Source organism: Xiphias gladius, chromosome 14 (genome assembly GCF_016859285.1).
Source record: "Xiphias gladius isolate SHS-SW01 ecotype Sanya breed wild chromosome 14, ASM1685928v1, whole genome shotgun sequence".
Classification (NCBI taxonomy): domain Eukaryota; kingdom Metazoa; phylum Chordata; class Actinopteri; order Istiophoriformes; family Xiphiidae; genus Xiphias; species Xiphias gladius.
Window position 1 is genome coordinate 21,851,246 of NC_053413.1, and position 24,761 is coordinate 21,876,006.

The following is a 24,761-nucleotide window of genomic DNA, read 5'->3' on the forward strand; positions in this document are numbered from 1 at the left end:
TATAAATAATAAACAGACAACAACATACAATGTCTATGTAGACGTCCAACTTTTACTTTAAACTGTAAACAGGGTTACAAATAGGGCAAGGGTGCGTGGGAACGCGAGAGTGCTTGGATAAATATTGTATGGTTAATGTAAAGTAACTTTATATACATACAGTAGGTGTAGTACATAAAATAGTATAAAATAATTTTTAAGTCCATACAGTGACTTCCAAAGTGACAATAATAAGACATATAAAAATACATATGGAAAATGGTGAATATTGCAAAACGTTTTACTTTTTCCACATTGATCTCGAAGGAAAAGCGAGGCATTATTGTGTGTGAATCCACCGTAACTCCTCTCCAGCCCTCCTCAACCCCAAGCCTCCAGAGGATTATGGCCGTCATTATCTCCGTTTTTCATGTGGTATCACACCAGCTCAGACAGAGAGAGACTGAAGCCTCAGACGTCGTGTGTTACCCAGAGGTTTCACCACTACACACGCCAGCTTGTGTGTAGAGGCAGAGGCCTGCTGCGAGACACACAAAGATGTTGTTTCTCTGTGTGTGTGTGTGTGTGTGTTTGTGCCAGTGCCATGAAGACGACTGGGCAAGTCCAGAGCAAATTACGCAGACAAAAGAGGAAACAAGGAGACACCAAATGAATGGCGCCTTTTTGTTTCTGCTCCTCAAAGGACAGACAGATGGTGTAACTGAACTTCCACTTAAGACTGTATGTTGAAGAGTAGGTGCTGAGATAACCTGGTGGAGGTCAACCACAGGTCAGAATTTAGCCGAAAAATGAGGCTTGCATTGGTTGCCAGTGTTGAAGCTCTTATACTGAACCGATGGCAGCAAACACTGTACACTTCTTGTACATTTTAACAAGAAAAATAACTAAAGCACATTCGCTCAAGTGCTGCACTTGAGTACAATTTATTGGCACTTGTACTTCACTTAAGTATTTACATTCCATTCACTACATTTTAGAGGGAAATACTCTACTTTAAAAAAAACAAAAACAATACTAATTTATAAAATACATTGCATTGTTAAAGAATAAAATAGTGGCACCAAACCAATTGAGGTATTTGTACTTTACTTGAGTATTTCCATTTCCTGCTACTTCTGCTTTTACTCCGCTCCAATTCAGAGGCAAATACATTTATTTGGTATTTTTAGATTGTTGTGGTGACACACTTACGTAAGTAAAGGATCTGAATATTTCCACCACCACTGACCGTTACAAATCTATCCGGCCATATTTCTCTACATCTCACGTTGAGCCGGTCCAGTATTTTCCTCAAGTGCTTTCTCCGCTGGACGCATTGTTTCCTGAATCCTCGCCAGCCGGAGCGACGGCCCTGCTGGTTTAGTTCAGAGTTCATATGGTCGTCACACTCAATGGGACTGTCTGTTTACTGAAACAATTGTGCATTTCTTGTGAAGCTAACCCCCCCCCCTTCAAAAAAATCCCCCCCCAAAGAACACACCAAGCCTCTGCCATGCTGTTTCCACAGCTTGAGCACACCGGTAGCTGCCACCGTTCTGGTCTTCGGACATCGACCGGAGCCTCGGGACGGGCTCTTTTTTTTTTCCCTCAGATGAATAATGATGTAACAGAGAGTGAGGAGACATAAAGGGCCTCCGGGCAAAGCTCTTGCTCAATATGAATTCTCCTCGGGGCCAAACCTTTTGCCGGAGCCGAGCGAGTGGCTTTTTGTATCGTTGGCATGACAACCTCTCAGCTAATGGCCCAGCCAGGCCCATTGTGTCACTCATTGTCTGTTTGAGGCCTTCGCACACGGCTGCAGGCATGTGCAATCTGGGGTCCAATCTTTGACAGATTGCTCGCTGAGGGAGGCAGCGCGGAGCCTCAGAAAGGTTAACTCTGTCGGCGGGACACGAGGGGAACTAGTGCACTTTAGTAAAACTGCTTAAAATGCGTCTTTAAACACCTCAGACTGTACATGCACTTACTTAACTGTCTTTACAGCGGGTCACTTTATTTTTAATACATTCAACCAGTGAACAAGGACACAGTCACTCACTGTTCAGAGGATAAATGTTTTCCTGATGTCTTAGTGCACATTTTTAATAAGGAATACTTTGTAAAGGGCACGAGTTGTAACTAATGGTTTATTTATGTTATTTACTGTTTATTAATATTTATAGATCAGTAATAAGCCATTACAAAAGGTTACAAGTTGGGTTGGCAAGTTGTGAAAAAGTCATTTGACTGGTGTCACCGACTGCTGAATGTAAAAGCTAAACTTATACTGCCCAAAGGCATTTTTTACAGCCTGCCATGTCAACTCTTCCTCTTAAAAATGGCTTATTACTGATTTATTAAGCATTATTAAATGTATTATTAACCATTAATAAAGCATTAATTACAGCATATAAACAATTTTTAAAGCATGTCTTATTGGTGCCAATTAAACATGAGAGTTCATTCTTGGCCTCGGAAGCAGTAGCTTAACTCGAGCTTCCCGAGCTGTCTCCCAGACAAACTCTTTGGCATTTGTCGATGAAAGCATTTGGTTTCTTTGGGCCTTTTCACCTTCAGTGGACGAGTGACAGTGAAGGGACAGACGGAAAACAGTGGGAAAGAGAGCGAGAGGGGTACGACTTCAACAAAGGTCCCTGGTTGGAATCGGACCATTGACGCTCTGGTTCTGTGTTTAGCATTTGTCTACCAGTAAGTAAAAGGGAAGTGGTTGGATTTTTTTTTTTTTTTTTTTGGTCAAGCCACACCACTAATTTTAATTCAACCAAATGCAAACACAGTTTAAAAGTCAGGGATGCACTAGGACATTTTACACTTTGGTAAATGTCGGAGACAACTGCTAATTTTGGAAAATTTAAAACGGTCAATAAACAAACTGGTGGGTCAGCTGCTGTAAAGAAGAGTGTGTTCCTCTCTCAAGGAGCTTGTCAGAGATTTCTGTGGTGACAGTATTTCCCACTGTGACAAATGGCTTGTTAATGATCTATTAAGCTATTACCAAATTACTGTATTTATTCTTAAAGTCATTAGTTACGACTTGAAAACCCAAACTTCTTAATGGTGGTGCTGATATTAATCTGATATTAATCTTGAAGAAATGTAAATGTAAACGTATGCGTGACAGCAAGAAACAACAGTTGAATTTTGACAGTTGGAAGTTTAACAAAGTAAACATTTCTGATCTAAATTCTTCTTTCAGGCAAATGTCGTGGAAGAAAATCTTGATTTCATTGGCATTTAACAGAAACTTGTTTTTTCATTCTCGATTTTAATTTTTCCATCAGTGACAACATCTGCGTGTGTCCCGCAGAAAATGATATTTTATTTTCAGTTGCAAAAAGTCTCATGTAGAAGTGAAGGGCTGCTTTTCTCATCTACAGCCTCATTTAAGGGGATCAATCAGACTGGTTCATTTCTACACAAGAATCCTTTGCGAACAAAATCCGTCCTCACATACATCCCTTTAGACCCATCTGCAAGAGAAACACATCTGTCCAGCCCTACAGTGACGTCAAATTGGTTTGCGGTGTGACACCGTTTAGATTTCAGCCATTTACACCGATCCACAGTGTTCGGTTTGAAGCCTCAGCTGAGTCCTCGCACAGCAGCTGCTGCAAAACTCTAACGAAACGAGGCAAAGGAGAAAACCAGAGGCTTGTCTCATCTGTTTAGTCAAAGACGCAGAGTTTTGGGAACACGAGGGGGAAACTGCTCTCAACAGTCTGACAGAGATGCCCAGACAGCCACTGCTGCATTATTCATCCCAGCCGGGGAGAGAAAACGTGGCTCTTTTTGTCTTTATCAATCACAGTCACACGTCAGAGCAGATATTCAGAAGCAGCTTCATTTACATGCAAAAACCCACGAGAACTATTTGACACCCCTCTTTTTGTCAGAGGAAATGAAGCCGTGCAGTGAAGGCGACGCAGTGACACATTCAAACGTTTGCACGAGTCTGGTACTATTTTACGAGCCCCCTATGACTTTTGGTTTTTGGGCGACTGGTGTGTCCTGTCAAAGACACAACAATCACGTTGGATCAGCGGATATTTGTCCATGACTGTCCCGACAAACATCCTGTAGCCTGTGCGGTTGATTTTTCTTATCGGTTAACTGGATCTGTTACAAGTGACTTTGAAAAGTGATGTGTAATTTCAAAGATGGGATGAACTGTGCGGTGATGTCAGAAGTAAATCACAATTAAGATCCTATTTTTATCTCACTGTGCAATACTGAACGGTAGTCTGATGCACTCTCATTTCAGGAGCATAATATATTATGGAAAGTAGGTGATGGCATTAAATTGAAAATCTTCTTAGGAGTTCAACAAAGAGGGTCATGGGATGTCAGCACTTTATCCCTCATTCAACCAGGACATTTCTTTAGATCCAATATCTCTTTTGAAGTAGATATTGTAGCATAAAAATGTAAAAAAAAAAAATTGGTGGCATGTGAAGACCGGTGCTCCAAAAGATAAAGAAAATCATTTGTCACATTTCCAGAAATATAAATGCTGATATTACTACCTGCTATTGTGGATTTGTACTGTATCTTAGCGGTGATTAAAGCATTTTGCAGCTCATTAAACATTGTTACGGTGGCTGAGAAAGCTCAGCACACCGCTTGCCTTGAGCAAAGACACGAGCAAATAAAAGCCACGAGCAAATGAGGAAAAGCTCTTCGCGAATTTGACGACACCTGAGTCACACAAAGATATGCCGCCTGCGAATAAAAGAGAGCACGAGCGAATACTGAAACGCTGCAAAGCTGTGCCGTCCAAAACGGAACTGGGTTACAACCCAAAAGAAGTTTCTAGGATACACTAAGCACGGATGACCATCTACTTTGTGTGCCTCTTCAGGGTCTGGTTTCACAGAGACAGACTTTGACTATGACTTAGATCCAACTAATAGTCAGACTTCAAGAAGTTGTCTACTTTTATCTGTTGCAGAAAGCGTTTTAGTTCTTGTCTGTCTTACGTGGGACAATAAGTTCTGGGTAAACCAAGACTTTTTGCAAACTTAGAAAAAAAACCTTGGCTGAACAAGCAACCACACGAATCCACTCGGCTTCCTCACCCCGGCAGAAAATGTGCAGACCAAAAACACACCCACGGTAACACTGCCGGGGCCAAAGCGTCCCACGGGTGCGATGGTGTATTTTAAAGGCTTAATCCTTGCCTATCCAGACCAGTCGAAAACATTCTCACAACAATTAAAGCATGATGAGCTCTTACCTTTTTCCACCATATATTCGACATTTCCAGGGAAACTCCTCTCAAAAAGACAGCAATGAGTCTCACGAAACTATGATCGGTCAGTTAAACTTCATTCGTGAAGCACTTTTCATGTGGGTTAGTGCAAGGGCGCTGAAACAAAATCCACGAGATTTGGACTCAAACGGGTCAGGGTTGGGGAGAGAGGCTGGACTGCAGGGGCCAGGATGACAGGACAGAAACTCTGGCTGAGGACTGTGGCTAAAGGGCGGGTTTTACATAGGGGGAAGCTGATGAGGGCACTGCGAGCAGGTGTGCGGGTGGGCGTGGCGATCAAGCGGTGACGAATGACGGGAGCAAAGTTGTTGTTCTGCAGGTCACAAGTAAGTCTCAAGTATAGGCTGTGAAGTCATTAAATCAAGCCCTAACTCAACTCCACAGTCCTGTGTTTTAAGTCCTAAACAGGTCACATGGAATTAAATAACAGTGTCATTGTTCTGCTAACTTTACGTCTGATTCTGGACGTCTCGAGGCCTCAGTGATTTCATGTTTGCCAAGTTCGGTAACTAACACTAGCTCTTAGCTAATGCTATCTTAAGCCGTACCACCTCATAGTTTAACCGAAGCTTTAACTCACCGTTCCTTGCACGGCTTCAAATTTTGAAAGACGTTGACAGTTTCCATCTGATCTTTGAGCCTCATTGGTCTTTATATCTAGATGACTCTGCTTCCCGTTTGCGCTGATTCAAAGCATATGCGTGGTCGGGAAAAACGAAGAGCTGAATTCAACATTGAACGCTTTTTTTTTACGGCATCCTTTTCAATCCTTGGTTTTAGGGAGGATATCAAGTCATTCCAAGTCAAAGGGAGCACTTCCATGTGACGTCGCACGCCATTAGAGTCAGTTCAGCTGCGAGTCGAGTACAAAATCATCAGACTTGTGTTTCGAGTCCACTCCTCTGCATATAAGATTCAAATCTGAATGAGTAAAATAAAACAATACTCTCATTGTAAACAAATTCCATAAAACACCCACAATTAAATTTGTCTTACTAATAACTATTCTATGCTGTGTACAGAATATAGCCCGTGCCTGATGTCCTGCTACCGTAAATACTAAACATGGCCCCACGTGTGTATTGATCCACTGCTCAGAATAGTCCCCGACAAATGAACCATTTCCTCCTGTTTGAGTAATGTTTGCTAAAAAGTACAGCACCCAACTGTTAAGAAAATGACTGAGTCTTTTTTGAAAAAAGGAAACTAAATATTTGCGAGCCGCTTTTAGGGAGGTTAGAATGAAATTGGTTTACAATAAGAAACATATAAAATAATGCTAGCCATATCCTTTAAAAAAAACGAAACCATAAGAAATAAAATTAAAAAAAAGCATTACATGGCAGCCATAAAACTAAAGTTTAATCATAAATTCACCAGAGGTTTTAGTTCATAAACAGCAGCGGAGGTTTGTCTGTAGCGAGGTGGGGATTTAGTCTGAGTGCCACCTGCGTTAACTCAGGCTTTACCTCCTGAAAATGTCACAGATTCGCTTTGAAGTGACGAAAGATTCTCCCTTCTCCATCTTTGCTGCCGGGTAGCTACTGTACTTGGGTGTGACTTATCTCCCACAGAGGTCACTGTGTGTGTGTGTGTGTGTGTGTCTTCAGGGCTGGTGTAAATTATTCAGCAGTGCTGGGTTTCTCTCAGGGCGGATGGAAGTAAAAGCAGAGCATCTTCTTCTTCTTCTTCCCTCCGCTGAGCCACTCTGTGCCATCAGCAGCTCCCGGCGTGCAGTCGGCCCGCATGAATTATTCATCGTTATAACTCTGTGAAAGGTATACGGAGGCCCCTCAGCTCTCCGCGTCTGCCTCTTTATCACTCCCTCTTTCCCTCTCTCCCTCCATCAGACGCTCCCCCTCAGAGTCAATAAAAGCTTGGAGTTGTCCAGTAAAAGCCAGCAGTTTTGAACGTACAGATTTAATTCTTCCAACGTATTTTCTGTAAGGAAGCTGAAAATGAGTCAAATAACCGGGAGAAGGACTGTGGTGTTTTTCTCGGTCAGCTGGCAGCAACATCACAACTTATACATACGTGTTTTACATGTTTTGTTTTGTTTTTTAAAGGGCCAGCTCACCTAAATTGCAAAAAAGACATATTTTCATTTACCTGTCGTTGTCTCTAGCCACGTAGATAGCCCAGGTTGATTCAAACCAAAATCTGGTCCGGTTTCTTCACTGTATCAACCTTATGGATGAGCGGCTGGGAGCGTATTGGGTCAGTTTTATTTCATTGTAAATGGAACATTTGGGGGTTTTTGACTGATGGTCAGAAAAAACAAAGCAATTTAAACAACTCACCTTGGGCTCTGGGAACCTCCAGTGAACTTCCAATTTTTTATTTTTTTTTCTATTTTCCTACATTTATATACTAAAAAATGAAAATAATCATCAATTGCGTTCATAATCTGCACAGTCAGACACAACTAGGGGTAGGTAAGTAGGTTGATTTTTTTTTTTCAAGACCTTTAAATGAACCAGTCCGGGGTTTTTTGTTTGTTTTTACTGGTCTTTATCTTGCGTGACAAGCTGGGAAACATGAGTAAGGTGGCACATGTATTACCATGATGCAAGAGGATTTGACTTCTGAGAGGACACAATCTTCTTACTCACATTCACTGTGTGTTTGTGTGTCTGTCCCCCCTGACCCACTATAATCCTGTGGTCTGCTCTGTAATCCACACAGACAAACACACACACACACACACACACACACACACACACACACACACACACACACACACACACACACACACACACACACACACGTGCGCACACACACTCACACACGTTCAGGATCAGCCTCTGCGAAGACCACAGACTCAGGTCTAATGAAAGAGCGTATAATCTATCATGAGCTGTAACTTTTATCATGGCGAGATAAATGTAAAACATGACCAGCAGATGCAAACACACACACAGGAGGAGGAAGTCTTGTAAATACACATTCATGTTTATTACCATTTACTATTTACATAAGACTACAGATCCTTAGACTTTTTGACATAGACTTTGCATTTAAAACATTCATTTTTTTTTTTTCCACAATCCCTTTTTCTTGTCAAAAGAAAAAGTAATTAATATCCAATAGTAACAACTATACAAAGACAATCTGGTAGGTACAATAATTTACTTAAAAACTTTTTGTTTTTTAGTCATTGCAAATCATGTGACAACAAAAACGACAGCTCAAGAGTTCCCATCACAACATTTTTTTCTTTTTCCCCACAGCGGAGCCGAGTGATCACAAATGACTAGAGCTCGTATGTACATGCTAGTGTTGAAAAGGCATGCAAATATTTGACCGATATTTGTACAACTGCCTTCCAAATATGCATAAGGTTATTCAGTTGGTCGTCGCCCATCTTCTACATGTTTACAGAGCCAAACATTCATCCCAATGTAAAAATAAATAAGGACATTAGCATCAGAAATGACATCACGTGTGTCTGCTTCCGACCCGACGAAGCAGAAGTTGGTTTTTTTTTGTCTGTTCGCTTGCTTGTGTTGTCTTGCGTTTTGTCTTGCGTTCTCCTTGAAAACTAAACAGAAGAGTCGAGCTTCAAAGGCTGGCAACTAAAAATGAACGAATGCGCTTATCAAAAAAATCGTTGGAGCGTGAATTGACGCGGGACAACGTAAACGACATAGAAAAGAAAAGTATAAACAGAGATGAGAAAAAAAAATGGTGTAAACGTCATACAAATGCAACAGCTGACCAACAGTTACTAAAGTTACTAAAATATATATATGTATTAAATACATATATACACACGTTGGGTGATGATTAACGCAAGTGTGTGCAGGCACCTCTTATGGAAATGTAGTTTTTTTTATGTCTTTTTGATGAGATTACAGTACGTTCCAGGTTCTTCTAAAAAGAAGTTCTGGTTCCTTGATGGTCAGCTGGTGCTACTGGGTGGATCCCAACCCCCACATCAGGCTCCGTTTTTTAGGGAGTCTCTAGATTTGGGGGGTTTCTGAGGTACTGGGTCTTTTTAGGCTGAGGTGGAAGAGGGCGGGAGGAGGTAGAGGACGGACTCATGCCAGCTCCTCGTCCTCCAGGATGGTCTTCCGGTGTCCCGGCGGCGGGAAGGTGAACCTCCTCTTCGAGCCCTCGCTCCACTTGGGGGAGGAGGAGGGAGAGCGGGCGGCCCAGCGCGAGGGGGGTCTGCGGTTAGCCGGGCGGGCCGGTCTCAGGAAGCAGGAGTCCAGGGGCGGAGCCACCGGAGAGCGAGGCAGGTCCTGCCAACGACAAGGAGCCGTCAGAGAGAGGGGAGAGCAATCCTTCTGTGCCGATCGGCGGAAGGAAGCGATTTAAAACCGAGAAACATGAATGAAAGAGAGTGAGAGGAAAGTGAGCAAGGGCCAAACGTTTAAATGATGTGCGCAGAACGAAAAGGATGAATGTTCCACTTTGAACACAGAACATTTTTGTTAAAAGAAGAAAAACAATGACGTGCCATGAGGTTAGGTGTAACTTCAGTAGAGTAAACTGATGAAACATTTGAGTGTAATTTTATTTTTTGAAGAATTGTTTTTCCTTTCATCATACATCTCAACAATCTCTGCGTGACATTCACATTGGGACTTTTATTGATGACATTATGGCCAAATAATCTGCAGAGCAAAACAGTTTTTCACCAACAAATGGATCCTGTAACCTTTTTTTTTTTTTTTTTTTAAAAGTAAACCTTTAAAATGAGGTTACCAGCCTATAAGATTTATTTCAAATCAAACTCAATGCTTTTGACTTAAGTGTTGCTACAGCTATATTTGGTTGAAAAGTTCAAGGTTTTGTAGAAACTGAAGGCAATATAACTGTTGCTTTGATAGAATTTTACTGACGATATCTTAAGCTCCACGTAGACCTTAGACATGTTGGGAAAAAAAAATCACTGAAATGGGTTTGAAACAGTGGTTAAATGGAGACTAGACGTCTTCGGCTGAGTTTTCTGCACTTCTTTTGCCCTTCAAATCACCGAATAAGCGCTTAAAGGGCTGCATCAATTAAGACAGATGGTCATTTTTGAGGCTGCATTTAGTGGTGGTGTTTTATTGCCAAGGATTATATTGAAAAGTGTTCCTAATCACTGCATATCAATTGGTTGCACATAATTTGATTATTTGCAAATTAGCACCACTGACTTACTTTATCGACTAAGACGGCTCCTACACCGTTACCTGTGTCGTAGAGGGCTCCTGTGTGGAAATCTAGTTTAATCATTTTAAATAGACATAATGCTGACATTGTATGATGCCAGGATGATGAGACGTGAAACAAATCAAGGTGGTGCTCCTGAAACAAAAAGAACAAATCAATCAACTTAAAACTGGAACGAAATCCACCAAGGAAACGGCCGCGAACCCTCCCGATACTACACACCAGCGACTGGCACTTTAACTTCTCAGCCTCACTAGACTGCGTCCTACCATCTGCACAGGTGGGCTTGTATTTGCTAATTGTTATTTTGCTGAAACTTTACCCACACCCACACACACACACACACACACAAGCACTGACTTTTTCACAGCAGGAAAAGCACAAGTGTAAGTGGTAACATTAAAAACAGCTGCACTCCATGTAGGTGAGCTAGCCCCAGGGCACCGGCGCTGTGCGTGCTGGCTCTCTGTCATGGCTCACCGAGACACTTGATGGAGCCATCGCTAATGACACTTCTTCCCTGCTATGGCAAGTACAACGGCCTGCTGTGAAAAAAAGAATTATGGCCAGCTTCTCAGTTGTTAATCGCTCAGAGGGCCTACTGATGCACATCTGTTTTCACTGTCAGTGATTGAGACAACCTGCAGCAGCACCACAAGCAGCACAACAGAAAAAAAACAAACAAACAAAACTTTAACAGATCACAAATAAAACGACACAACCTCTATTCCGTTCTTTGAATAACTTAGCTAATAAATTACCAGATGACCTGGCAGAAACGCTGGACTCAGATGAATGTTTTAACACAAAAAATACTGTTGTAGGGCTTGTACCACAGACAAGTCATATTGACATGATCATAATTACCAGTTTCCAACTTGTAAATATCATTCACGTAAAAATTGAAGTCACAGTTACACCTTTTTTTCCCCCCTGAAAGTGCTGATATATCTGACTGGCTGCCTAATCACGCGGAAGCGCCTGAAAACCAAACACAGACATCTCATGTCGGCCAAAGTCCACTGCTCAAGCTAACTCAAACCAAATTCAGTGGATGTAATATTTAATGTATAATGTCTAACCTCAGCGCACAGTAGTTTTTGGCTCTCAAACGATTAACTCTGTGGTCATACAACCGCCCTGAGCTGTCCGATCACTTGAATGCTCGCAAGTTGTAAACATGGGGATTCTGTCCATCTCTACCATCCTGCCCACATGACATACGGCTTCAGCGAAATGCAAAGGAAGCAGCCTTTTCACAATAGGGTTCAGTCGAGAGCAACACCACCACAAACTACAGCCTCAGAAAATTAGCATACAGCTGAATCAGGGCTTTTCAGGTCAGTGTGCTTCTTGTTGTCCATGTGTTCACAGCATTTACGGGTGTGTAAAGACATATAAGTTTAACACTGTAAGGCGATGGATTATGCACGTGGGCGCAATTTCACGATGACCGAGATGTATAACACAGAACGATGCAGACGTAGGGGTTTAGAAATCTGGTTCAATTTTCCTGCTGGGGTACGTACACAATTTGATGGCGTTGGAGCTACGAGGGGGCTTTACGCATTTGTCCCCTGGATGAAAAAGAAAAAGGGTGGAAAGGAGGGCGATAAGAGGAGAGAAAAGAGTCTGTGGATGAGTTCTTTTCTCTCCCCCTCAGAATAATGTCAGAGTGTGAGTGGGTGAACGATCATACGGGGACATCACACCACTGGCCTGATTCACAAATGGTTCATCACCAGGCGTGAGATTTCAGCTGACGGATGGGGGACACTGAGCCCACAAAGCAACAAAATCTAGTTCTGCTAAAAATTCACGGCAGACAGGCTGTGGTGGCGTGAGAGGATGAAATGAAGGGAAAAATAAGTCCGACGAATGGACGGATGGATCCACCATTGATTGATGTGTTAGACAACCTGCGGGAAGTCCTCATGAGCTGACAGGAGAACAAGTAAAAGGGAATGATGGGAGGCGTCTGCGTCAAATCGGCGTCTCCATCAGTAAATCGTTTGTTCATGAATACAGCCGATGGATAACGTACACACCGGAAAATACAGACAAGTCGTTTTTTTAATGGGCGGCTTGTGGGTTAATACAAGATTCCCTATGTGATGCTAATACATCAAATCACACAACGCCACAGATCATGCACCAGTAATGTGTACAGGAAGTCAGAGTACAGGAGTGGCTACTGAAAAAAGCAACCCGAACATATTCACATCAACCCTGACTTCCTTGTAGATGCTTTGGCCTTAGAGGAAAAATCCACCTTAAAACACTTTGACATTTTTGTAAAAAGGGGTTTTCCCATTGTGGCCGCATTTTTTTTTTTAAATCGCCATGAAAAATAAGCAAAACGTAGTAGGAGTTGAGATTTTACAGTACACTACAGTGGACTTTGACAGTGATGAATACTCTGGCTTTGTAAATCACTGAGATCGAGAGCTTCTCTCTAGGCTGAACCAAATCCCCTTTCGTGATTAGAGCAAAGTTACATGATTAATTTGTTAGCATTTCTTAATTTCTTAATTTTAAATGTTTCTTCCCTGTCCATGATATCCACCTACAGACTCTTTTTTGACCTTTTTCTATGCTTTTGAATTATTTTTTTTTCTTCTTAAATAGTAAGTGTAAGTATGTAAGTAAAATAGTAAAAGTAAAATAGTAGAGTATCTCACCTGGCCTCAGTCTGTCTAGCTGGTCATGTTTAACTCGCCGCAGACTTATGAGAAATGGGGTTTAAGGCCACTAAAAACAAAAATATTGAATAAACAACAATATTATGTTGTTTTTTATTTAAATTTCCCACCCCTGTCTAGAAAAATGGAGCGAACTGGGCAGCATAGTCTGTCCAAAGGTCTGATTTTAAGTAATTTGCAAAATTTTAAAGCACTTTTGGATTAAAGCCCAGGAGTTCTGGTATTTCTGTAATCCATAACTATGAGTAAAAAATTTAGGATGATTTTCTCAAATTTTTGCAAAGGCATTTCGGGAAATATCAGAATCTGTGAGCGGGACCACCAGAAAACTAATTTCCAGCACTTGATCGCTAAACACCTGCAGGAGTGTAATACTTGGTGAGGATTTCACTGCATAAAAGTGTATCGTATCCCAAGGTGGATCTTTCCTTTAAGCATGCAAAGCGTACCAGAATATTCAGTTAATCTCCACCAGAAATCAAGCATAACCAAGAAAGGTGAGAGTGCACAGGAAGTGATGAGTGTTAGCAGCCGTCTTCATCAGTTAATCTTTTGGAGGTCTGGTTAGTGTGAGAGGAAATGGTGAGGGGGAACTGTAGGAAAAGGAAAGAAAGCACTGCATGGACAAAAAAGTGAAAAAAAAACATCACAAGAAAACATCACAGTCCATCCAGTCGCACACATGGTGACAGAAAGAGGAAGACCTGGTAGAAACACAATGTTAGAGTAATCCAGATAAGGCCGAATGCAGCCCAAAAAGACAGCAATTAGCCTGTGCTGAAACGTCCGAAAGTGTGAGACGCTATCAGTAATCAAAGCCCCTTTTATACAGCCTGTTCAAGGCGGGAATGTTGCGCCGTTATTCTGCCTCACCGTTCTATTTACCAGGTACGAACACAGAACGGGGGGCATTGCTGTTCCGTCTTTAAGCCGGCAGCAGAAGTAGTCACAGAGCCGAATCGACATCTGTGTAAAAGGGAGGGCCCCCCGTGGCGGGGGGCAGACGCCGACGCTGTTGTGTGACACATCACGCGTCTGATTCCAGAACGACGCTGGCACGCATTATTCCGGCTTTGTTGGGTTCAGTGGAAACAAGTAAAGCCGGCACAATGAGGTGTCTTCATAACGGCAATATAGCGGGATCTCTGTTTAAAAGGGGCCCAAGACACAATCTGATGAGTCTTTGAGTCACATGAATTGAGTTTGTGAGTTTGCTTTAAAGGACCATACCAGTGGTTTTACAGGATCTATCCCATTTATTACAAATCATATATATATATTTTACATTACCGCCAAACCGGTTTAATTTATTTACTGTAGGTATGACAATCAACTTGCTGAAACTCGAAAACTGCTTTAGATGGATATTCCATTTTAAATAATGTTTCAGTTTTTTGTCTAAGTAATGCTGCCATCACAACATCCCATATTATTCTAGTGCAGAGAGCAGGAATTGTTCTTAAAATCTTTTTTGTAATCTAAAGTGCTCATTGGAAAACGGCACATTAAGGTCTTGAAAACAAGAAACTCAAGTTCACATTATTTTTTCACTGTATTGATGTTTGCCTAATGCTTGTCTTTAAGGTTTGTCTCTAAGAAGAACCAGCCTTGGCCACTGGCCTACGTTAGCTAGTAATAAACATTTACACATCAGCTCAGGTAACACTTGCTGGCTAATGTCAATGTTATCTACGATTTTTTGATCAATTATCTACCCAGAGTAATTTAGTTACACTGAGTATTAGCTCACCTCACTTAAGCCAGCAGCCTAAGCCAGCATGTGACAATAACTGGCGCAAAAATTCAAATTTTTTCCAAATATTTTTTGTAAAAATTGCGTGCAACTTTTAGTTTTTGGTCTAGGTAAATATTAGCTCACTAGGACATGGTGGGGAATTAGTTTTACAGATGAGAGATTAGTCAAAAATATAGTAAACATACAGTCTATAGTGTTTTTTTCAATGTTTAGTAAGAAATATCAATCCTTATAGTGGACTGTTATCATACCAATATGCAGTGTAGGAAGTAGTGCGCAGTTGATGGTCACTAACCAGGATTTCACTTACACCATGCATTCCGAAGACAATGTGTTTTTGGAATCACAAAATTAGTTTTTGCTCATTAGAAGAACTATCCAAGCGAACGTCAGCATCCTATGTTAGCTAGTAGTCAGCTCAGCTAACGCTTGCAGGCTAATGTCATTGTAAGCTATGTTTTTTCGATCAAGTAACTTCCCACAGTTATTTAGTTACCCTGGATATATCCTACAGAACCTTGGCCAGCATTTGACAATAAATGGATGTAATGTTATGTCTCACATTTGTACAAATAGTCCTTAAAAAATAGTGTGTGACTTTCGACCTCTCTCGGCTAAATTAGCTCATGAACATGTGATATTAATTGGGATTATTTTCACATCAGTGCAATAAACAGATAGTAGCTGTGTCCGAAATCTAGCTGATAAGAAATAAGTATGTTTCCCACTTTGCAGTGTTGTTCAAAAGTTTAGTAAGAATTATTAATATCCAAATAGTGGACTAAAATTATCTCACAATGCAGCGTAAAATGTAGCACACAATAAATGATGACTAACCAGGTTTTAACTAACCAGATTTAGCTAACATCATACATTTTGAAGACAATAAATAAATAAATAAATGCAATAGAGTCCAAAACTGTTTTTGTTGTCACAAAATTGATGTGTGCTTATAATCGTTTTCCACGTTTGTCTCTAAAGATGGGCAGACATTGTACAGATTGGGCCCGATTTGAGCCCTGAATCAGTGGCGCCCGACTAGTAACACAACGTACAAGATCAATAAATTTGCACAGTGTCTGCCCAGATTAAGAACCAATCCAGCTAATGTCAGCAGCCACATTCGCTTGTCAGCTCAGCCAACGCTTGCTGGCTAGAGGCTGAGTTAGCTAGGCTTTTTTTTTAAAATCGGCTCTAGTATTCCCTGTATAGTGAGTAGAGAAAAGTGAATGAGTTAATGATTTCAAACACAGCTGATATCCTGAACTACCTGTCAACCAATAGTGCATTTCCATCCACCGGTTTTTGTGCAGAATTTGAATTTTTGCTCTAAAAAATGTTTGTGTAAATGCTGGAAATTCAAAAAAGAAGTTGAAATATTGCAAAATAAGATTTTACGCTTGGCTGAGGTGGAAAAGTTGGTGTATCCATAAAAGTGCAATGGAAGCAGCGGATAAATCATCATCACCCCAAATGATTAGATAACACAAACAAAAATGTCATATTTCTGTTTTCCACATCATTTTTGTTTGTTTTGTGGTTTGACTGGTGCTCTTTTTTATTACGTCATGTTGTTCCACCCTCTTCTTCCTCAATGATTTAATGGCACCAGACTGGAGAACTTGTGCCACCAACTGTCTTGGTAAGATAATACACATAATATACTACTAATATTCGCATACCAGTAGTAGATGAAAAACAATACTCTTCTTTTGCTGATTTTTCTGGAAATTCTGTTCAAATTTGCACTGAATTTGGATGGAAACTTGACTATAGTTTATGAAGCTGTGCTGTCAGTAACAAGAAGAGTTATCAAAACAGTTGATGCTCTCGGCTGCGATGGACCTCACCCATACAAATACAGCTTAATAAATGTTCCCTGTAATTTACCAGTTTAATGGAATTCTCTTGAAGTTGATTTTCATACCGCACTGGCTGCAAATTAATTTAAATCAAATAATTTAAAAATGTGTTATGGTATTGGAAAACAGTAGATGTGATTTATGGTTAATGGACTAAAACATGCAAAACACCAGTATGGTCCCTTAAAAAGATGGTCTATATCAAATAAACATGCGCGCATTAAAACAAAGAAAACAGATGCATAGCCATTGCACGACTTTTGACACCACTCCGATGGCTTCACACACTGTCACTCTGCAGTCCTGTGAAGCATGCATTAATGAACAAGGTGAGGAGGGGGAGGTCTGCAGGGCGTGAGGTGAGAGGTCCGTGTGGTTGGTGAACCCACTGCCAAAGGTCGTAGAGGAAGAGGAGGAAGAAGAGGAGGAACTTACATCACGGAGACAAGCAGAGTTAGAGTCCCCAAGGAGTTGTTAGTATGACAGTGTGGTTCTGGATCAGAGCACAGCGGACAGAGAGGAGGAGGGAGAGATAAAGCCCAAAGGGGAAGACAGAGGGAGGAGGAGGAGGAGGGAAGATAGAGCGGGAGATGTTAATCGGTAAAATCGGACAAAGAGGAAGAGGAGATACACGATAAGTCTGGCATGTCAAAGGCAGAGAGGTTGACCAGGAGAAATGAGGTGGCTGATTTCAGCCTGCAGACCACATAGAGAGCAGTAAGCACACACCCATTCACTTTAGACCTGGAAAAAACACAAGATCTGAGGGGAGGTTGACCTTGGTGTAGATACACACAGGCTGGTCAGCTAGTATTGGAGATCATCAAAAATTCAAATGCCAATAATACAATAAAATAGGGTTGGACAATATGACTACATACACTTTAAAATAACAGATCTGTCTACTAGAGAGAGAATTTGCTATATAATTTCTACCGAGGCAGCTGTCTCTTTAATATTTCTGGTTGTATTATACTGTTGTGGGCAATGCTGCAACTCAAATGTACAGGACTGTTTTATAGTAATTGAGATTTTATTTACTTGAATATGATAAAGTACCTTAATTTAACAGGTACTTCATTCACCCTAGGCTAAGTCCATTAATCAATTTGTAACGCAGAAGAAAAAACACAGGCAACAACTTTAATCATAAGCTAACCAGTCTCTGTTCTGTCTGTTCAACATGAAGCTGGAGCTAGCAGCCAATTAGCTTAGCTTAGCAAAAAGCACTGGGAGCACGTTGCTGATTGAGAGAGAACAACCTCACCATCCTCTTTCCAGGACGTAAACGCTCCCGGCCAAGAAATAGTCCTGTACAAAACTGCATCTTGTCATTTTTACGTTTGCTATTTGTATGGATTAAGTAAACGAGATTTAAAGTGTGACTTAGTGAGCTTTAGAGGTGCTGGTAGGTGGATTTTGTTACTTTAAGACAAAGCCAGGCTAGCTGTTTCCCATTTTTTGCTGTCTTTATGCTAAGCTAAGCTAACTGGCTACTGGCTGTCATTCATGTTGAACGGACAGATATGAGAGTTACATAAGAATTCAATTTAAGTCATTTATTAAGCAAAAATGTCAAACATTCTCTGGTTCTACTGTTGTTTCTCAAATTTTAGGATTTTGTTGCTGATTGTAAATGGAATACCTCTGAGTTCTCGATCGACAAAATGCGAAAAAAAAAAAAAATTTAAGGGTGTAACTGAAAGCTGGAGAGAATTGTGATTTACGTTTTTCACAATTTTCTGGTGTTTTAGAGACTAAACGATTAAAAGAGTACTCTGGATTTGTGATCGACAGTTATAAAAGGATCAAAATCGACGCAGTAGAGCCAGAGACGTCGTCTTTTTTATTCCACGCATTTTTCTTCCCTGTCAAAATCTTACACAAAAGTGTAAAATTGGTGCAACTTAATTGGAAATAATTACTAGTTGCAGCCCTAATTCAGTAAATTAGCTAAAAACAGACATTTGCATCTGATCATTTACCCATGACTGGTTTCTCAATTGAATCTCCAGAACATTATGTGTATCATGATACATATTTCCATTGTAATATTAAATTAGATAGACCTCAATGCAAGGTTTTACAAGGAATTCATATTGCCCATCCCTAAACCAAATTTATTTTTTCATTTGTCTCACCAATCATAAATTTAAATGGTTTTGTTGGGGCTCTTTTATGATATTTCTTCTTTTCTCAGACATTTATTTGTTCTGTGTGTATCTATCCATTCAAATCATACAAAGCAACAATAAAATATGTTCCAAACTCAGGTCTATATTACAATATTGACATATTGTGTGCTTAAGTACCATCGCAATCCATTATTTTGCTCTGTTCAAGCTGTGACCATTGTCCAAAGAAGTCACTGCATCACTTAGTGAATGCAGGAAACACACACTCCGCTATCATCCATAAAATCATTTATCAGACTCTAATCTCACTCTGTCTGTTCTGCAGATCAACAGCAGCTGGTGAAAACCTGATTTTATTGGACATATTAATCAGCATGTGTGGGATTATGTTGCTCCCTGCACGTGTAATGGATTTAAATATACAATTTGTCTCGGGTACATTGTTTTAATGTACAGCTTTAATACAGCATGACCTGCTTTTCTGAAGTTTTCTCTCAATAGGTATTTTTCTATTGAGAGCCAAATAAGAGGGGTGCCAGTACATACAGTACGCTGAATGCATTTTTTTTTCTGTTTTCATCATTTAAACATGACCAGAAAGATGGTTTGGATGGATCTGTTATTTATTTTTCCCACAGGTCAGCTTAATGGGTGGTCAAAAGGGCCCGACCGGTTGTGTCAGAGCGCTGATTTCATCAAGTAAAATTAGCGCTTTCCTTGGTTTAATTTGGTAAATGGAAGATCAAATCGCCTCATAAACAGGACCCACATAATATTCTGGGTGCTGATAATCAATAATTAAGCAAACTTTGTAGCTATGATTCCACTTGCAACACAACTGTGAGACATCAATTACACTTCTGCAGTTATAATCATGAATCATGATTTGGTCAGGCCTTGGTGATTATTAAAGCACAGAAAAATAAAAGCCAAACTACAAGGAAGTCACTACAGCGAAGAAGAAAATACAGAAAAAGAAGAGGAAACCTTTAAGAGTCTCTATGTACAGAGCTGAAGGAAAGTTCAGTATTACTGAGGAAGGTTAAATATTTTAACATTACCATTGCATCAGTCAGTGCTTTTGATCTGAGAAAAAAGCATGAACATTTTAGTGATTGTGCACAATATAATGAAGTTGATTTCTTGCTTAGCTTTTTTTGTTTTTTTTGATCAATCAAACATCCTTTTATCATCAATTGTTACAAGGAAAAATCCAAGCCAAAGTCATAAATATCATTGCGTCATAAAACATGGGCCCCATATCAAATGAATGATGAAGCGATGAATCCAGTGCGTCTGTATATTTACCTCCATACATCCAGACTGTCCTCTGTCTGAGTCGGTCTGCCTGCTGCCGTGGCTGCTCTGTCCTCCAGCCTGCAGCCTCCTCTCCTCTCTAAAGTTCTGCTCCTGCAGCTTCTTATTGAGGATCCGGGCTGCGTTTTCAGCCAGCGTGTAGCCTGGTGGGGCCGACAGGTCCTGCCGTATGCTCACCACCTCCGGATTTTTGTCCCCTTGCGTCTCCACTATCAGCTGCACAGGGCTGGGTGAGCGCCCTCGAGCAGTCCGCAAGCACTCCTGGACGTTTCTGGGGTCCGTGGCGAGAGCCCCGTGGGCAGGGCTGGGCTCAGTGGTGGAGGGCGGGGTGGGGCGAGAGCGACTGGGGGACTTGTTGAACTTCTGCATGGAGTCATAGACCACGGGGGTGTGGTCGATGATGTTGAAGAGGCTGGAGAGACCGTCATTGATGGTGGTGTGGACGGGGCTGTCGCGAGTGGTGGTGGAGCGGGCCCATGCCGACTCATTGTTGCCCTTCTGGGGTGTGGTGGGGGTGGGGGCGCGGCTGGTATTGGGTAGGTCGGTCTTATTGGTCGTAGACAGTTTGCGCTGAAGTTTGGGTGAGCCGTACTTTGGCGAGCAACAGGGTCTTTCAAACTTGCTCTGGACCACAGGGGAGTACTGAACCTTCCTCAGGCTACGTGACGGGGAAGAGATGGGCGTGCTGCCACCTTTTGGGGTGAGGCAGCGGTGGGGGCTGCTGGTCAGGTTCCTCAGCAAATCCGTCTGCAGACCCACACTGATGGTCTGGGTGGTCTGAGTGCCTCGTGTGGTGAATCCGTTGGTCTGGCAGGCAGTTTCCCGGACAACAGGCCCTGGTGGAGAGCGGATGGCATTCCTCACAGAGATGGCCACCTCCTTCATGTCGTCACTCATGTTTCTGGAAAGCTGAAGCTCCAGAGAGGAGGCGTAGCCTACCGTAGGGCAGATAGGAGATTGACTAGGGGAAGTCATCAGCCCCCCACCCTCCAGAAGACCACATGGCCACCTCCCACTACTAAACACCTCATCTGGCCCGCCGGCTCCCACCCCAGCCTCTCCTCCACCCCTAGCTTTGGTCCCCTTGGTATACATGAAGTCCGGGTCTTGGGCAGTGGGGCGCTCAGCTGCCCCAGGTCTGGTGGGGCTGTGGAGGATGTGCACTCCATAGTGCTCCACTCCCACCCCTGCCGCCCCTGCTCCATTGCCCCTCAGCGGGGACTTGTGGCAGTGCTCAGGGCTGCTCAGGGTGCTGGTGGTCAATGTGGCGCTGGTGGTGAGGAACCAGGAGGCTGGCTGGAATGGATCAGGAACGGGCTCCCCTCCCCGGGGCTCGGAGGTTTTGTCTATCCACACCTCCCGGGCAGGGACCGGGCCAGACGTGGATGATGGGAAGTCCCAGCCCTTATTGTTGAACTCCTCAATGTACTTGAGGTCATCTGGGGACAGAGGAGGAGTCACATCGTCCTGGCCCTGATCCCCATGGCGAGTTTTGTCGGGGAGGAAAGGCGAGCTGTCCATCAACCTCTGGAAGTCACTCATGGAGCACACTGACTTGGCTCTGGAGAGAACACACACACAAAAAAACACACAGGGCCCATTAAAATAAACCGAGACATTGAAACCAAACATCACAGCAAACATTACAACCCAATCATGATCTCCTTTATATTCCCACTGCAGAAAAAGTACGCGGGTACATATTTTTTTAAAGCAACTCATTGCCTTTCAGTATTTTAAAACTATCTGAATTATTTAGCAGCATAGTAAGTGGATCACTTCTTCTCAATAAGTGAAACTTCCACAGAAAAATCCCCTGGGGGAAACTCACTGTCACTTCAAGTAACAGTTACTAGAATCTACAGCCGGTTTCCCAAGGGATCGATGAGTATGTATGAGCAACAGAAATGCAGCAGGAGGCTGAATAATCAGCAGCCTGTCACACCAGTTCTTGGTGATGTATTTACTGTTGACATCTATTAAAATGCAGCAGCTTTTTAAAGAATAGATTTGCCCGTTAAAATACTCTTTGAACTCAAATTGACTTGAAGCTTTTTCACACAGGTTACCTGAGCAGACTCCCACCGCTGATTTCCTCCTCTGGGTACGCAGGAGCACCTTCTCTTTCCAAAATCTCATTCAGGGCCTGAAACACAACGGATACAATAGTTAAAAATAAATTAGTTAAGAAAGAAAAAATAATTACTAGTTCATTCTAAAATCAGTGAATGTTGTTTGAAAACTGGGAAACCTGTAAAAACTAAATTATACAAATTATAAGAGCTTTTGGGCTCATTTTAGAACCATAATTTATGCCAAATATTCTACATCTCTTTTTGGATGTTAATGACATATGGATGCTGAATAATCAGTTTGAGAGACAGATTTTTAATATACTTTAACTAAAACTCATTACAGTCTCACTTGATTATCGAAGCTTCTGATTGATTGTTCAAGATTGTTGGTTACTTCAATTTATTTTGGTAAAGCAGGTGCAATTAAGTGTAAGAAAAGTAAAATGAGAAGAAATAAACTTGGTTTATAATGAATACACAATTGGTAATGACGATACTTCTCTCAGCCAAAATTAAAACATGGTGTAAGGCATCTGTTCCAATGTGAACTCATTTCAGTGAAAATTTACATTTAGAGGAATATCTATTAAGAAGAAGAGTTTCCACTTGAGCACCTACAGTAATAGTCATTTTTTCCTGATAGTTGGATGGATACAAAAAACTTCTACCTTTTTTTTTAGAAATTTAATTGACATTATTTGTTTCCTCTGAGTTGCGTACTCCTTCACTGACAAGACTTCAGGCTGAAATGAATGACACTGTCATTAGTTATTGACTAATCAAGATTGTCATTACCTCCATTACATAATGGCCAACGAGCAACGCACTTCATGTTGCTCTTTTTATCTGCCCAACAGTCCAAAGCCCAACGATATTAAGTTTATGTGTAGATATGACAAAGAAAAGCATCAAATTCTTACATTTGAGAAGCTGGAACCAGCAAATGGTTCACATTATTTCTCAAACAAGGATAAGAGTCTAAAGTCATGCTAATGGCTCCGTGAGGCTGTACTTAGTTTTGAGCCGAGTGCTGTGTTCAGGAAGTGTAATATTTACCATGGTCACCATCTTAGATTAGAGTGTTAGCATGCTAACATTTGCTAGTTAGCTCTGAACACTAAGTACAGCTGAGGCTGGTGGGAATGTCATTAGTTTTGTGGGTATTTGGTCATAAACCAAAGTCCTGGACACATTAAAGTTTTGACTTTGTGGTGGCGTCATATGAAAATTTCAGGAATGACAAAAAAAAAGTGGATATCCATCCAATAGTTGTCAAAATATTTCACTCAAAACCAAAAATGTCACCCTCACTGTGACACTAGTCAGGGGCTTACCAGAGCCATTAGGATTCATCCTCTGGGACCCATGAATGTCTTATGTCCATATGGCAATCCATCTGGTAATTGTTGAGATGTTTTGGTCTGGACCAAAGTGACGGACGGATCAACAATGGCATTCACTGACCCGTCATTTCAGCTCTAGTTTCAACCATGCTCTTATTTACATCACACCTAAATAATTGTGCCGCTGTTCAAAGCTCTGCCTCCTTTTTCCCTGCTGTGCAACATACTGAACTTATTTTGTGAAGCACCTTGGTGCAAATTGGTTTTATGTGATAAAGCAGTACATTAATAAAGGTGACTTGTCTTGACTTGACTGATGTGTGTGTTACCTCCTTCATGCAGGGGAACCTCTTCTCACTCTCCAGCCTGGAGGCTGGAGGGACCTCCAGGCCGCTGAGGGGGTCCAGAGACAAAGCGTCCAGGAAGAGGTTCTCCGTTGGACCTTTCAGCCTCATTGCAGCCCCTTGCTCCTCCAGCATGGCCTCAGAGTCAGAGTGAGAGCGTGTGGCGGGGGCCAGGACAGGGGTGGACGTACAGGGTGAGCGTGGGGAGCGTGGGGAGCGAGGCGACCGGGGGGCGTGACAGGGACTGTCATGAGGAGAGAACGCGCCTTTGTGGCCCGAGCTGCCGTCTTTGACGTCGATGCCCTCGCCTCGCCGGCTGTTCAGCTCTCTCTGCATCTGCACGTAGAAAAACATAGAGGAACACATGAAGTGATCAGTCAGAGAATTGAAGGTTGTCTACCAGTGGATGAAATCAACATAGACTGGGATAGCCAGACTTTAACATACTTTAACGTAAAAGATCTTTTATATAAACCGTTCCTTCTGCCTGACACCTGAGGAAAGAGGTTTAAAATTGTGGAAAAATGTCTCTTTCTTGAAATTTAAATAATTTTTCCAGATATTCTGTGCTTATTTTACTGATTGCCTATGTTGGAGGTATAATCAGAATTCTGAAAATGAATGTGGTGCTCTCATTTATTAATCTTTTTTAGTCCCAATAGCGGCGTATCTCTATAGATGGCAGTGTTGGATGGTCCACCACTTTGGTCTCGCCTGAAATACCTCAACAACTATTGGATGGATTGCTATGAAATTTGGTACAGACACCCATGTCCCCCTCAGATTGAATTGTAG

At 41.8% G+C, this 24,761-nt stretch overlaps 1 protein-coding gene across 1 annotated transcript in view; it reads right to left on the reverse strand.

The window, feature by feature from the left end:
• Positions 1 to 9,309: 9,309 nt before the first annotated feature.
• The window catches only part of LOC120799040 (microtubule cross-linking factor 1), a 68,165-nt gene continuing 52,713 nt past the window's right edge, over positions 9,310 to 24,761 (reverse strand). The window contains exons 11-14 of the mRNA XM_040143878.1: positions 23,952 to 24,302; positions 22,274 to 22,350; positions 20,196 to 21,765; positions 9,310 to 9,513 (exon numbers count right to left, since the gene is read on the reverse strand). Coding sequence (XP_039999812.1) covers positions 9,310 to 9,513; positions 20,196 to 21,765; positions 22,274 to 22,350; positions 23,952 to 24,302 — 2,202 coding nt within the window. The remainder of the gene's footprint in view (positions 9,514 to 20,195; positions 21,766 to 22,273; positions 22,351 to 23,951; positions 24,303 to 24,761) is intronic.